Raw genomic sequence first — 16,801 nt, 5'->3', positions numbered from 1 at the left:
TCAAGTGGTTATGGTTTCATACACCGGTGTAGAATTTCCTGGCACTTTAGAAAAAAAACTCAGGGGGCAAAAATCACATTTTGGAAAAATCTTCGAGGTGCAGCAACATGTACACTGAATATTTTCGTATTACGAAAGCATAAATTCATATTCCACCAATTGCCGCATGTTACTTTCCGAAGCATTGAAATGGAGATTGTGATGTGCTTTTGTAAGCCAGTCACAGCTCATGTCATGTGATCTCACCAGCCAGTGACAGCAGACATTCACAGCTCAGGACACGTGATGTAGCCAGACAATAGCAACATCACTGTTAAGTAGCACAAACACACAAATAGGAAAAGTTAATGGTTTAAATTAATATACATAGTGTTGCTACATGAAAATCAAATCTTTTACATATAATATTGGTATTGAAGACTAATAAGTTGCAAGAGAAGCTAAGCTTTCACTTTTAATGTTGATCTTTTTGCGCGATTTACACTTTAAGATACATCAACAAATGTGCCAATAAAATGTTTAATGACGTAAATGTCTGATTTTCTGGGCTCCAAATTCTTCTAAATGGCTCATCCTCAAAGAGTTGATTTTTAAATGAGAGCCAAATGCTCTACGATTTACGAAATTCATCGTACATTCTTGCACGTAGTTCATCTGGTGTACAAGGAAATTTACTTTGAAAGTAAAGGTTTTGAAACCACCATTCACAATATTTTCCTGTTACAAAAAGGTTCGTTTCAGCAGTTGACAGAGAGCGCCAGACAACAGGCGTCACCACATTTGCACAGATACAATGACGTAGGAAGCCTATATGATCATATGCATAAAACATTAAAAGATCCTACATTATGTCGTAAAAGAAAAAAAGACATCAGAGGATACTCCAAGAGCATCGGAATCTCGTGAACCATACTAAAAATGCATAACTCGACTTAAAAGTGCACATTCCCATGTGCAGATTCCCAAGGAAGTAGGCCTTGACCTGATATGGTCAAGTGTGGTTTTCGAGATGTAAATTTTCTTGGAGCACCAGTACTGTATTATCTCACGTTTGGTTCTTTATTATGGCATAATGCCATATGTGCTAGATGATGAAAATGTGCACTTGAAATGCAGCAAACAGTTGAAACTAGCCAATAGTGAACACTTCACTTCAAATATATTGACTGCCTCAGGAGAAAAAATTAACAAAAGCCAAATTTATTTAGCAAACCAACAAAAAAAACTTCATTGTTTGGCAAGGCAATTAATGCTTGGCTGTCAAAAAGAGCAAAATAAAATATAAAATCTGAAACTAATAACATATTTTAGCCTCCCGTAAGCATGTGACTGTGAATGTATAATTCACTTGATAGTTCCGGGCCACAGAAATCCATTTTGTTGTCATTTGACATGAGAGCTGTAAACGAAGAGGAAATAGCAAACTCATCAAACGTGAACAGGGGTCACATAGAGACTACCCATGTCCCCACTATAACTCAGACTGCTTTGTGCATCAGCCCCAGATCTACGATATTTCCGAATTGGGGCAGTACCAGATAGTGCCGCCCTCTCCTCCATACCTTCCTCGAGCATTTCAGACAGGACAGGACACACACACACACACACACACACACACACACACACACACACACACACACACACACACACACACACAAAAAAAAAGGGTCGACTTTTCAAAAATATTTTAATCTTGTAGTGCACATCTTTCTGAAGAGTCTGATACATGAAACACACATGTTCGAGGAAATGTAAGACATGTTATTTTGTCTTAAGTGTGCCAAAGTGCAGTGCCACACCTCTTCACACAGTATTCTTCTATTGCTCGTCACTGTATTTTGCTCTGTGGAATTCAAATGTGTGTATTTTGTAATGGGTGCCATCAAACTACATTCAGGACAGTGGAAATTAAAATGACCTATGGTGCCTCTCCTGCTTGCAGTTGCTGGTTTGATATCCTGCCATTCTTTTTTAAAAAAATAATAATAAAAAAAAGACAGAAAGGTAGAAAGAAAAAAAAACCTCGCCGTTAATACTGGATGAGATTATTTGTTACCAGGAGAACAAGAACTCTTCTGAAAATTTGCACTGTTTATTGGCTGTTTGCTAATAACTTGCTGTTTTGTGAGACATAAAATTAAATACAGGATACAAAAAAACACCAAAGACAAGAGACAAGCAAGACAATAGAAATTTCTTCAATCCTTAGGTCCTTGCATTAATTTCTCTCTACCTTGCTACAGCTTTACATGGCGTGCTATCCTTTCTGCAAAATAATCTATTACCTCATCAAAGTTCGTTTTGCTACATGAAAAATCAAAATGTCATTGTCTAACACTGAAAAAGCTGTTAATACAAATAGTACCAAAGACTGGTGTGGTTTCTCAATCTGATTACATCTTGTCACTGTTTGCTACAAAAACGAAATAGGCCTTTCTAATATTGGAGTAATTATAACATGCACAAACACACACACCAAATAAACCAGACTGTTTTGGTACAAATGATCGTTTTTATAACACGACGGAATATAATTCATGAAGTACCAATATCAAATGTCTGCTAGGCCTACTACAAGCAAAAAGCTTTATGTTAGGAAATAGTTTCATATTTCATTCATACACTCCAGTTTCTCAACCATGAGATTGAAAAGTAGTAGTACGAAATTTTTATATAAATTTGGAATCATCATATTCTTCCACAATTTCTGTGTTATTCCCATTTTTTCTCCTTCCTAATTCTCACAAACAATCTTCTCACCACTACTTCTGTACCTATTCATGCCAGTGTCAAAACTTATTCTCCAGTTAACTTCACTAACCCTGCCGCAGTCACCGGTTTAGTTATCCCGCATTTGTTCTCTGGTTAGGCATTATTATGTGTTCGTACAATGCATTTTCTGTTTTATTCCCAGAACAGAACTTAAGGGGCTACTAGCTGAGGACTGTACAACTGACCCTTACTAGTATAGTGACCTGGCCAAATAGTTTCTGTCAAAAATTCATTTTCTTTGATACACCGAGAGGATAATGCATAATCTTTATCAGCTATTATTCCTGTTAGTCATTTATTTCCATTTGGTAGTCTGAATCTATAGACTTTGCTATTAATTATAACAACACTGATCATTCACAAACCCAGTCAACCACATAAACAAACAGCGATTGGCATTCACCCGGTCGGTTTTATTCCGCTCAACTCGCATAGCCCCGTCCACTTTTGTCTGCAGGACAGTTTATTTGTAAATGCGACAGGGATTCACCTGACAGAGACATCATGTACGCTATGCATACATTCAAAAATGAACTTATGATTCATTCAGATATCAACTTAGAATGTGTTCAATAACCAACAGGGATGTGTTACAAAATCATATGAATAATCGATAGACCAACGTGCACTGGATGCTGGACACTTTGGGAAGCAAGGTTTTTTTTTTCTCAAGAATATAAATTGGGCACCCCCCCCTGAGGAGATGTGGGAGCCATCTTTGAGGACAGGTGGCAAATGGCTGAGGACATGATTTCATAGACTAGGGTGTGAGATAGCAGCAAACAACTAGCTGATGTGGGGATACAAATTGGGCAGGGGTACTGGGGCAGAGGGATGATGTATGTACACACACACACACACACACACACACACACACACACACACACACCTACCTTAGGTCTAAGCCAGGAAGTTTAGGGGAGTGAAGGATGTGCTTTAAGGATAGCTCCCATCTGCACAGCTCAAAAAAGCTGGTGCTGGTGGGGGGGATCCAGATGGCACGGGTTGTGAAGCAGCCATTGAAATCTCGCATATTGTGCTCTGCTACATGTTGTGCCACTGAGCGGTCCACCTTGATTTTTGCAACAATATGGCGGTGGAAATTCATTCTAGTAGACAGATGGCCAGTTATACTGATGTACAATGCTGTGCAGTGGTTGCAGCATAGCTGGTATATAACATGGCTGCTTTCACAGGTGGCACGGTCAGTGATGGGGCAGGATAAGCCTGTGGAGGGACTCTAGTAGGTGGTGCTGGGTGGGTGGATCGGAAAGGTCTTGCATCTGGATCTTCCACAGGTGTATGATCCCTGTGGCAGGGGATTGAGGGTGGGAATGGTGTAGGGATGGACTAGGATGTTATGGCGGTTGGATGGGTGGTGGAGCACCACTTTGGGAGGGGTTGGAAGTATGTTAGGTAGGATGTCCCTCATTTCACAGCATAATGATAGATAATCATAGCTCAGACGAAGGATGTGGTTCAGTAGTCATTCCAGTCTGGGGTGGTGATGGTTGACAAGGGGGGAGGGGCTTCTTTGTAGTTCGTTCTTGGGATGGATGTGAGGATCAGGTGTGTGTGTGTGTGTGTGTGTGTGTGTGTGTGTGTGTGTGTGTGAGGATATGGCATGGGAGATCTGTTTGTGAATAAGGTCTGGAGGGTATCAACTGCCTGCAAAGGCCTTTGTGAGGCCTTCTGCATACTGGATGAGAGAGTTCTTATCACTGCAGGTGCATCTACCACATGTGGCCAGGCTGTATGGGACAGATTTTTTTATGTAAAAAGGGTGGCAGCTATCAAATTGCAGGAAATTTTGGTGGTTGATGGGTTTCATGTGGACCAAGGTGCGGATGGAGCAAACTGAGAGAAGGAGATCAAATAGGTAGGTGACACAATGGGTTGAAAAGGCCCAGGTGGAGCAGATGGGAGAGAAGTTGTTGAGGTTGTGGAGGAATGAGGACAAGCTATCCTGACCTCGGGTCCAGATAATATAAAGATGTCATCAATAAACCTGAACCAGACCAAGGGTTTGGGATTTTGGGAAGCTAGGAATGAAAAGGTTGGCATAGGAGAATGCCATGCAAGTGCCCAAGGCTGTGCCAAGAATTTGTTTGTATGCCGTCCCTTCAAGGGTGAAGTAGTTATGGGCTAGGATGTAGTTGGTTAGGTCTATGAGGAATGAAATGATGGGTTTTAAGTCTGTAGGGTGTTGGAAGAGGTAGTGTTCCATTGTGGTAAGGCCACAGGAATAAGAGAAATTGGTGTATAAGGAGGCTGCATCAACAGTCACGAGAAGGGAACCGGGAGGTAAGGGTGTGGAGACAGTGGAAAGCCAGTGCAGGAAGTGGTTGGTATCTTTAATGTGGGAGGCTAGGTTTCGGACAATTGGTTGCAGATGTTGATCAACAAGAGCTGAGATTTTTTTGGTGGTGGCACTGTAACTGGCCACAGTGGGCACCCAGGATTGGTAGGTTTAAGGATTTTGGGGAGCATGTAGAATATGGGTGTGTCAGTTGCTGTTGGGGTGAGAAGGGAGAGGTTCTGGAAAGGGCCCAAGGATTTCAGCAGCCCTACACTTAGGATTGCAACTACATGTTAATAATCATTTTCTGTGTGGAAGCAACATTGCCTTTCATGTAACTTAAGTCTGTTTGTCCTATTATATGTTAGGTTATCAAGAACTAATATGTTTTCTTTTTGTGCATTATCAAAGAGATTGTTCTGTGTACACTGTCACACATAGAAAGCATACAAAATCCAAAAACTACCCTGTCACTCATGGTTACTAATGAGAATACTGAAGAATGCTTCTCTGGGGGAAACTACAACATTTATGCAAATTGCAACCCACTGAACAAACATCCCAAATGAATAAGTGATTAACATTGCAGATACATGGTGTACTCATAACCTTAGCAGTGTTCTCTTTTGTGTAAATGCAAAGGTTAGTATTAAACTAAAATTGATCACTGAAAAGCTGTCAAGCTAAGTATAAACATAAAAGCAAATACCTTTCTGCTAGTTGATGTCAGAAGATACAAAATCAGTACATAATAATATAATTGGATGGATAAAAAATCTACTCACCAAGCGGTGACGGAACATACTCATAAAAGAAGGTTATAATTAGGCATGTTTTTGGAGGCTGTGGCTCCTCCTTCAGGCAGAAGGGTTGAAGGGGAAGGAAGAGGGGTGAAGAGAGAGGACTGGAGAGGTCTAGGAAAAGGGGTAGATTCTTTCCTTCTCATCCCATCTGGTAAGTCTCTCCTGACCCACAGTTCTAGATACTTACCCAAAATCTACACCTTTTCCTAGCCCTCTCCAGTCCTTTCTCAGCCTCACTTCCTTCCCCTTCAACTCTTCTGCCTGAAGAAGAAGCCACTGGCTCCAAAAGCTTGCCTAATAATAACCTTCTTTTATGTGTGTGTTCTGCTGCCATTTGGTGAGTAGATTTTTTATCTATCCAATTATATTATTTTGATTGATTTCTCTGTTACAAAATCAGCATGTAAGTAAGTTTTAACATGACAGAATGACTGATACATTGGAAATGAGTTGGACAGACTGTGACAGCAGGGTTCATACACAACATGCTGCTACTAAAGCACTACAAATGTGAAGTCAGTGGGGAGAATACGGTTATATGCAGCAAAAATCTGGCACTGCGTCATGCAATGTGAGCACACTATGGAATCACCACCATATTTCCTGCATGTCCCTAATGACTGAGTAACTTTTTAAACTGTGTAGGTTTCATGTTGGAGCCCTAGAGATGAAACTGCCTGCTTTTCCAGTGCTGTACTTGTTGCTGTGGTCCAGATTGCTGGCACACACATCAGTGCACTGGATTACATAGTCTAGAAACCATTAATATCTTAAAGTGTAATGGGCACAAGAATGGCATCCCTGTCATTCTCACTGATAAAATCTCATCTTTGAGAATGAGTCATGCGCCAACATGTCTGACAATGATGTGTTAAGATACCACTGTAGTCTATGGCACAAATATAAAAGTGACTTCATACTTTGCTCCTTTTTGCATCAAAGTTGGGTAAAGTTGCAAATCATAACTTCAATTTATATTTACAGTGCTATAATTATGGAAAAGACTTGTGATTTCTAATTCTGGATAGTTATTAATAATCATCTGCTTAACAAATACTTATAGTCCATAGAGTAATTTTTGAGTGGATAATACTTTTTGTGTGTTTGTGTTTAAGTATTGTTTAAATATAATCTATGGTGAGTTCTGTCTTTTGAAATCAAACATAAATTATTTGTGTCCTTTTGGACCTTACCCAAAATAAGTGCTGTAGTATTCTGCTATTTATTAATCTCTTTTTAACAATTATGTTATCAAGTATTACCAATGAATTTTTTGGGGGGAGGGGGAGGCATGTGATGACAGACAGAAAAAATATTACAAGGTACACAAAGAGGCTTCTAAATACTTCTACAATTATTTTTCACCTGTACATTTTGGAGAAGCTATTTCTTGGAGAGCTTCCCTTTTTCAAGCTACCCTTTGGTGAATCTCCTTGTGGCTGCAGAGAGAAGCTTCTTCTGGGAGGTGGATGTGGTGAGTCCCCAGGTTTGAAAGCTGGCCATAACAGGTTAATTGCTGATTGCATTGTTTGTTCACCACCATTTACTGTAAAATTTGTGAAAATGAGTGCATTTTGTTGACAAGTGTATGAGAAAAAATAAGAAATTTCTAATTAAACAAGTAAAGGCAATGTAAATGGAAAACTATGAAGGTGAAAATATGAGAATATACTCTGTTGATCCAAAACATTATGACCACTACCCACCACAAGATTTTATACTGCCTGGTAGTGTTGCAGGTACATAATGTGGTAGGGAAAGAATATAAGTGGAATATACACAAATGGGGGATCATTCTAGCAACAATATGGGCCAAAAATGGGAAAACACACTGACACAAGCAACTTTACAAAGGGCAGATTGTTACAGCCCACTGCCTGGAAATGAACAACTTCAAAACAGTGATGCTATTTGGCTACTGTTGTGAGCATCTGTGGAAAGTAGCTGATGGATGGTGAGACTACAAGTAGGTGACAAGGTGTTGGCCATCTGTGTTTCATCATGGAACATGGAGCTTTGAGGCTTACCAGTTCTGTAAAGCAAGATAGGTGGCAGTCCATGGCATATCTGACAATATATTAAAACGCTGCTGCCGTTACAAATGTTTTGGAGCACACTGTTCACTGACCATTGTTCAACATAGGGCTTCACAGCAGATGACTGCTGTATATCCCATGTTGACCTAACAACATAGTTAATATTGCAGTGGGGATGAGATCATCACGATTGGTCCACGGATCAATGGAAATGTGTCAGATGAATCACATTTCATGTTACACCAGGGCAATGGTCATCCAGGCAACTGGCTGCTTGAAATGTTAACCGCACCACAGATATGAGTCAGTGGGGGATATTCACCTGGTCTTCCAAGGGACCTGTGGTGGTAACTGAAAGTGCCATGACAGCTGTGAACTACATGATCATTATTGTAGACCACCTTTATCCCTTCATGCTTGATGTCCTCCACGAAGTCGCTGGCATATTCCAGCAGGATAACTGTCCACATCACAAGGTCATAATCATGCTACAGTGGTTTGAGGAGGATAATAGTGAGCTTATGTTGAAGTCCTGGCCACCAAATTTGCCTCATCTGAACCTAATGGAAAATATCTGGGACATTAATGAGCACAATCTTGGTGCCCACAAATCACCAGCCCATAATTTAAGGGAATTGCACGGGCTGTGTATAGACATACAGTGCCACATACACAGGAAAACTACAAGACTTGCTGAATTCATGCCACACCAAATCTAAGCTCTATGTTATTCCAAAAGTGAACCAATACATTATTAATTAGTTGGTCACAATGTTTTGGCTCATGAGTGAAGGTTTATGGAAAAGCAAGTATCACACAAAAATATTTTAACTGGCTGATAAAACTGCTAAAAAGGCAAAGGCATATTAACAGTATGACACAGCCCTTACTATAGTTATTAGTACTGCACTTTTTTTCTACTGCCCAACTGTGATGCTTACTGCCATGCATCATCTCTCTGTTGGTCACAACCAATATCGGGTACTAGTACTGCAGAAATCTTTGAAACTACCAAAACAGTTGGTAATGACATGAAGAGAATAGCAAGCAATAGGATGATGTTTATTTCCTGTCTTCATCCTCCTCTTCCTTTATGATAGAAATCAGTTAAATGAAATGTGATATAATCACAGTAAATGTTTAAAATTAGTAGATTTCAAAACAATCTTTGTTCACAATTTTCTATCTATGATGATGACAATGTAGATTAAAACTGGCCATAAAATAAAATTAAAAACACTGGTTCAATCTACAGTTTAAGTTTAGTTCTGGTTAATGTTTCCTTAGAAACTTTAAATGTAAATTGATCACTGTCATAATCAGCAGCAGCAACAGCAACCCCCTCTTGACATCAACTGCTCAGTAAGGGCTGCCTCCTCATTCTTCCATACAATGTCAGGAAGTCGTTTCTGAAAGTATTTGTATCGAGTGTAGCCATGTATGGAAGTGAAACATTGACAATAAATAGTTTGGACAGAAAGAGAATAGAAGCTTTCGAAACGTGGTGCTACAGAAGAATGCTGAAGATTAGATGGGTAGATCACCTAACTAATGAGGAGGTATTGAATAGAATAGGGGAGAAGAGGAGTTTGTGGCACAACTTGATAAGAAGAAGAGACCGGTTGGTAGGGCATGTTCTGAGGCATCAAGGGATCACAAATTTAGCATTGGAGGGCAGCGTGGAGGGTAAAAATCATATAGGGAGACCAAGAAATGAATACATTAAGCAGATTCAGAAGGATGTAGGTTGCAGTAAGTACTGGGAGAGAAGAAGCTTGCACAGGATAGAGTAGCATGGAGAGCTACATCAAACCAGTCTCAGGACTGAAGACCACAACAACAACAGTGTAGTCTTGAGCTGAGTTGTTTGCACATGTTTTATAATGTCATACACCCACTTTCCATTAGATCTCCATGTTAGCATTTTTCTTATGTCTTGGAATCCAGCAAAGTACTTTCTTAGTTTATTTACCATCTATTTTCCTGGCTATATGTACTGCCTGTATCCATTATAGTTAATCAGATTTCCACTCCAATCTGTAACCTGATATATTTATTTGTTTTACTGTTCCTCTTATCAAGACATATCATGCTCTCCACTGCTCACTGAGCAACACTCCGGTTTTCAATGTTCATCACACAGACGCTCCATGTCTCACTGTCATAAACCAAACAGGTTGTACATAGTAGTTGTAAACTTTCTATCCCACAAGGAAACGACACCAACTTGACATCATATTTTAAGGAGAAAACAGCTCATTTTCTCTAAGTGTACACAGTTTTCATTTCCTAAGATGTTGAAATCACTGTTTAATTTGGTTTTGTGAATCTCCTCACTTCAGGTAAATTCTCATAACCTAAATTTCCATTGCCTGCCTGGTGATTTTGTTTGTTTCTTTCTAGCTTTTATGATCACTTGATACATATTAATAATTTTACTTGTACAATTAAATTTATTAAATGCCTGGTTTTGCATGTAAAGATTCCAGTTTTAAACTTCAGTTGACAGCAAAGCTGGAAAGTAGATGCTTGACATTTGAAACCATGTGATTTAATAAACATTACTGTGCCAGTGAGACTGAGTGATCTGAAATACATTCTACAGCCTGACACTTGCTGTTGCATTGTGCAACCCAGGTAAATATTGCTTAATTTTATTATTGTTTCAGTTTTAGTGCTCTTTGTTTCTTGCCAAGTCCAGTTTCTACTTGTTATTCCATCCTCAACTTTCCGTTGTTTGTTTCCTTTCAGATGTGGATGAAACACTTTATTGCTTTTGGCACATTCTATTAAAGAATGACCCATATCATTTCTGGTATCATATGCAGTGTGTCCCACAAAAAAATTTGCTTTTAGGTTTTGTCTTACATTTCCATTAAAATGTTCTATTATCACTTTGTAGAGAATTTGCTGCCATTTATTTTGTCTTGAGATCTTCTATCTTTGTATCACAGAATGTGATCACATTAGTGCATAGACAATTTCCATGGAATAAAGCATGAAGCTGAATTTCCTCCCCAGACTTCTCTCTGTCCACAGCTAAACAGGTAATTGCATAGTGCACAATAGTGTCTGCTAAGAGGTGTCATGGGCATCAGTAACAAATGACATACGATCTGGTTGTAATTTTGTTTGATCTTCTGTCATTTATGAAATGTTAACTGTACTTACTCATGATATGTTTGTGACCTGTTGATAATTTTTATTATTCCTGAAAATATATTCCTGGCAATATGAAACAAATAACATTTTATTTTCATTTCTGAATGTATCAATCCATTTTCTTCTACTAGTCATTTAACACAGTTGGTATGTGCTGTAGCCTGCTGCTACTGCACATGAGTGTGAGTGCACTGAGTGTAGTGTCATTGCATGTGTATACTTAAATCAACCACCAACTTTGTGAGCATGGACCAGGCATTCGAGGTCACCTGTAGGAAGCGTCCACAAGGCACGGTCTCTGCCACAATGTCTATTGGTGACTCACGGCCATATATGCACAGAGCAGTGCTGACTCATGTTCACTATGTTCTTTAAGTTCGTACCACCCACATCAGTTGTTCTATGTATCACTTATGTTGCACCTCCTGCATAATTCTTTTGTCTCGTTATATGTGGAGTCGCATGAGACTTATTTCTGTTATTTTTCATAGGTTTATGAATAAAGCCATATTTGCGTTATTTGGATCAGTTCCACGTATTACTAGGTTACAACACAACTGATGAGGAGTTTGGAATGGTTTCCGCATGTGCAGTCTTTAAGTGCAGGTTTATCAGGTTTAGTCATTATGGATGCTGTGCTACTGAGCCTGATATTTCAGCAGTGACCACTTTGTTGGCTTCAATTAACAGACACGGTACCATTCCACTGGTCTATCTACCCACTTCTCCTCCATAAAATGGTTCAGTAGAGAACTGGGACACTTACAAAAAAGGACTCAGAAAGCATTTTTTGGCTTGTGGTGTGACAGACTGGAATGTGTGCAAAGCCTTATTCCTCTCAAGGATTCCACCTTAGGTGTATCAATTACTGTGTCAATTTGCCCCTCTACAAGAACTACAGCTCTTACTTTTAATCACATGTGGAGTTTATTGTCGAACTACCATCACAAACAAACGCAGGTCATAATGGCATGAACTGAATTATACTGATGTTGCAAGAAACCACACCAGTTATACAAGGCCTGGGCAGCTGAACTTCATAGCCTTAGCTATGCTAGCTTAGCTAGCCTTAGCAAGTTTCTTACTGATGCCCATAACGACTCTTATACAGGCTCTACTGTGCATGACACAATTATCTGTTTAGCTGTGGACAATGAAGTGTGCCAGACGGCTTTACTCTGTGAAACCCCCACACCCATTGGCAGAAGTTTTGGAAATAGCACAATTTTTTTAAGTTTGTCGTACAGCGGGTGTCCAAAAAGAAGCATGCGATGTGCCCAATAGGAGGAAAAATATTTTGCACTACGAAGCAGCAGTGAAGATGGCAAACATACAGGCCCAGCACCGAGTAAACATAGGCCAGGCCAAGCAGTCACGACTGCTGTTCTGTTTTGTACAGAACTAACATTCAGTGTGCCCTAAGCACTGGTCTACTTGTAATTCTTGCCAGAAGAAAGGCCACATCACCTCCGTGTGTTGTTCACCAAAGGATGCTCAGGATATGGACATGGACATAAACTGTGTGACTCCAAGGCTTGTGACTTCTCCCGAGTTGTTTACTGAGTTAAGTGTTTTTCTTCATGTGCTCTGGCTGCACGTTGACACAGGTGCTGCAGTGATGTTACTGAATTCTCAAACCTATGTGAGTTTAGGCTCACCATCATTGACACCAATCATGCGGAAGCTGATTCGTTGTTACAAACAAAAAATAGCACTGTTGGGACAATTTACAACCTCTGTCTCTTACAAGGCAGTGGTTTGTTCCATTTTTGGTGGTTTCTGAAGCCAGTGTTGAGAACTTGTTCAAGATGGATGATTTCAGGCATTTGGATTTTCTATCACTGACGCAGTTCACCTTGTGCCTGATCAGCTATTGTATTCCCAATTAAAAACACTGAATGAAGAGTTTTCAGGCTTGTTTTTTGAAGGTAAGGATGTGCTATGAGTTTTTATGGTCATATTTCTTTGAAATCCACAGCTCAGCCTTGCATCCTATTCCTGTGACTCCAAAAAATCAAGTGAAAGCACAATTGGACACACTTCAGTCTTTAGGGGTTGAGGAACCTGTTATGGTTAGTGAGTGGTCAACTCCACCGACTGTAGTTTGGAACCCGCTGGGGAAACTTTGCCTTTGTGGCAACTTCAGTACCACTGTCAACGCACAGCAGGTTGTGGATATGTAACTGCTCCCATGCCACAAGGAACTGTTTGCAAAAATAACAAATGGTCAGCACTTTTCTAACATTGATTTTTCTGAAGTGTATCTTCATGTTCCTGTGGACACAAAGTGTCTCAGTGAGTTCTGGTTTTGAATACTCCTTTTGGTCTCTCAATACTTGCATCTTCCTTTTGATGCGGCTAGCACCTCTGCTATTTTACAAAGATTTTTAGAGCAATTGACTATGCCTGTCCTCGGCTGGATTAATTATCTGGATGATACTGTTGTATCTCTGGCACACTCTGTTTTCTGTCTTACAGTCTGCAGGCTTATGGCGTTACCTCGTGAAATATCAGTTTTTTCAATCTTCTACAGTTTATTTGGGGTTCAAGGTCTCATGGGATAGGGTTTTCCCTCTGCCAGACCACATATTTGCTGTTATGTTTATGCCTCATCCCTTATCCACAAAGGAACTTCAGGCCTTCCTAGGAGAATATAGCCTACAACGATAAATTCCTGCCAACAGCAATCACATTGGCCCACCCGCTGCAAGCCTTACTACAAAAAAGAATATCTTTTTGCTGAAGCCAAGGCTGTAAACATGTTTATCAAATGTTAAAATTCAAATAATTCTTGGGCCCTTGTTTAGCTATGTTCTCTCCGCATCAGCACATAGTTTTGGTGACAGATACCTCGTAGTATGGCCTCAGTGTAGTCCTAGAACACCGATATACTGACAGCTCTGAATGACCTGTTATTGTTGCCTCTAAATCTCTCACTCTGGTCCAGCAGTATTACTCTCTGGTGGAAAAAGAGGCTCTTGCCATAATCTGTGCTCTCCAGACAATCCATGTTTTTGTATGGGTCCAAGTTTCACCTTATTACTGACCACTAACTCTGTTTCCTTGTTTAACCCTCACACTTCCTTGCCTGACAAGGCAGCACACCACCTACATTGCTGGGCACCATTCTTGTCTCATTAAAATTACGAAATCCTCTTTTGACCTACGTCTAAACATGCCAATGTGGACGCATTGTCCCATTTTCCTGTGGGTCCTGACTTTGATCGTGGTGAATTCTTTTTCTTCCATCTAGATACTGAACTGCAGGTCACGGTCCAGCTTGCACATAACAGCTGCCATTGCTGCCAACCCGGTTCTCGGCCATGGTTGGTCAGCTAAACTGCCAGGTGGGGCTTTCGACCCCTATCATAACTATTTTTCCTTATGGTATCTCCTCTCTGTTATTAACAGTGTTTTGCTGTTGTCCACAGAAGATCTCTCTCCCAGAGTAGTCATTCCCACCATGTTACAACATGAAGAACCTTCTCCATCAGGGTCGTTAGGGAGTTCTGTGAACTAAACTGTTGACTATGAGACAAGCTTTTTGGCCAGGGATTGACAGCAAAATTTTTGTATGCCCATCCTTCTGATTTAAGGTTTGAGGGACTTTGGCCATTCAGTTATGCAATAAAATGGAACACTCAGAACCATTCTTTTGATGTAGCTGCCAGTTTCAGTAATTCAGTACATCATCTTCAGGCATTAACTGATGTTGAAGGGGCTAACTCAAATCACGTACACCATCCCTTCAGTGGCCAACATCTGTGAACTTGTTTCCGTAGACTGTAACAACGATTCTGTGTCTCCAACCATCAACTACCAACTGAAAGGAGAAAGATTCAAAATATAACTTGGAGCGGAGCAGGGCTGACTCACACTCACTTTGTTCTCTTAGTTTGTACCACTGACATCAGTTGTTATGTGTATCACTTATGATGCACCTTCTTTGTGAATCTTTTGTCTTGTTATGCAAGGAGTCATGAGATGCTTATTTCTGTTATTGTTTTAGGTTTATGATAAAGCCATATTTATGTTACTTGGATCAGTTTTGTGTATTACTTGGTTACTACAGAATGGTTTAGTTAATAGACACGATTCCACTTCCATAATACTGTCTGTAAGTCAAAACATCATAGCTCTTTCATACTGGGTGATCGTCGTCATCAAGATTAATGTGCAAGGTATTCATCATGTAATGCCCATGATCTACGATAAGAATCATGATGCAATAGCTCCTTTAATCAAAATAAATCCCAAGGCTAAACTGCGCTCATTCCAGATTTCTATTCCGAGGAAAATCTCTGCACTCATAGAAGTCAATTCACTGTAGTAGTTATCATAACAACATTTATTTCATCCATGTGGATAATATCCGTTATTAATGAAAACAGAAACCTTACTTATAAATTAGTCGGTCATACAGGTATATATCATAATTAACATTTAATTATTCCAGAACTGATTTCAAATTTAGCTGAGTGATATTACTGGGGTGTACCTGAAAAAAAGTGTAGCCCTTATATTATCTGATCCATCACAGTGTACCAGCTACATCATTATTTTCACTTTGTTTCAAAATTACAGGTCTAAAAGCATGTAATTAAATCATAAATTTTTGAAGTAATTACCTGAACTAGAAAAAGGCATGCACTTTAAACAATAAAATATTGCTCCCTACTGGCAAAAGTATATGACACATACCATTAAAAAAGTGAAAAATGGAAAGTGTGATGAAAGATAGCAAACACACATATGCAACATAAAATCAAATTATTTTAACAACATTCATACTTGTACACAGAAAATCAACTTGATTGTGGAAAGCCAACCTTATAGTTAAAGCAAGTTTCTTCAGCTTTAAGCTGAATATTATGCTTCTGAACAAACCAAGTAAAGACACATACATAGTTTATCAGACAATAAATTTGAAATATGCCTTTCCATCACAGCTGCAAGCTGAATAACTGGGGAAACAGTGAAATGTACTAAATCACAACATTTCATTTTTCTGGTACAAAGGTGAATCCTAACTGGAATAAAGCATGGTCTAGGGTATAAAGAATAGCAGCAACACTAAAGGGGAAAACAAGATAATGACAAAAAGCTGCATGATGTCACCGGATGAATGAGTGAGTAAGTGAGTTGGAAAGTGTGAGTGATTAACAGCAATGTAGAGATGGTTATCATGGGCTATAGAAAACAGGCACACATCTGTTCACAGGAAGAGGATGGGGAAAAGTACATAGCTGATAAAACTCTGAGCAAGAAGATAAAAGAAGCCAAAAATGATACAAAATTAATAGAAACTAAATAAATAATGAGTACACAACTTAACTGGAGCATTTAGAACTCAATACAACAAAAACAAGGCACTAGATCATTGGAGATTAGATTAGATTAGTTTTTCGTTCCATAGATCCATGCTGAGGAGATCCTCATGGATGTAGAACATGTCAATTTTTAGAAGGAAAGGCTGGAGGGGAAAGAGCTGCACTTCCTATATACACAATTAACAGAAACAAACTGCTGAGCGAAAACATTATGACCATCGCCCACCATGAAATTTAATATCACATGGTGGTGATGTGGACATGTGGTGCAGTAAGGAAAATATATAAGCAGAGCAGAGAGAAATAGGGGATCAGTCTAGCAACTATACAGGCTGCAAAAGGCGATATCCACTGACATAAGTGACTCTGGCAAATGGTAGATTGTTATGGCCAGGCACC

General features: G+C 39.5%; 1 protein-coding gene across 1 annotated transcript in view; it reads right to left on the bottom strand.

Moving 5' to 3' along the window:
- The window catches only part of LOC124712298 (MAP7 domain-containing protein 1-like), a 263,516-nt gene that overhangs the window by 146,132 nt on the left and 100,583 nt on the right, over window positions 1–16,801 (bottom strand). The window contains exon 7 of the mRNA XM_047242625.1: window positions 7,240–7,420. Within this exon, the coding sequence (XP_047098581.1) occupies window positions 7,240–7,420 (181 nt within the window). The remainder of the gene's footprint in view (window positions 1–7,239; window positions 7,421–16,801) is intronic.

This window comes from Schistocerca piceifrons, chromosome 1, assembly GCF_021461385.2.
Source record: "Schistocerca piceifrons isolate TAMUIC-IGC-003096 chromosome 1, iqSchPice1.1, whole genome shotgun sequence".
In the NCBI taxonomy this organism is placed as follows: domain Eukaryota; kingdom Metazoa; phylum Arthropoda; class Insecta; order Orthoptera; family Acrididae; genus Schistocerca; species Schistocerca piceifrons.
This window is presented reverse-complemented; position numbering and strand designations above follow the sequence as displayed.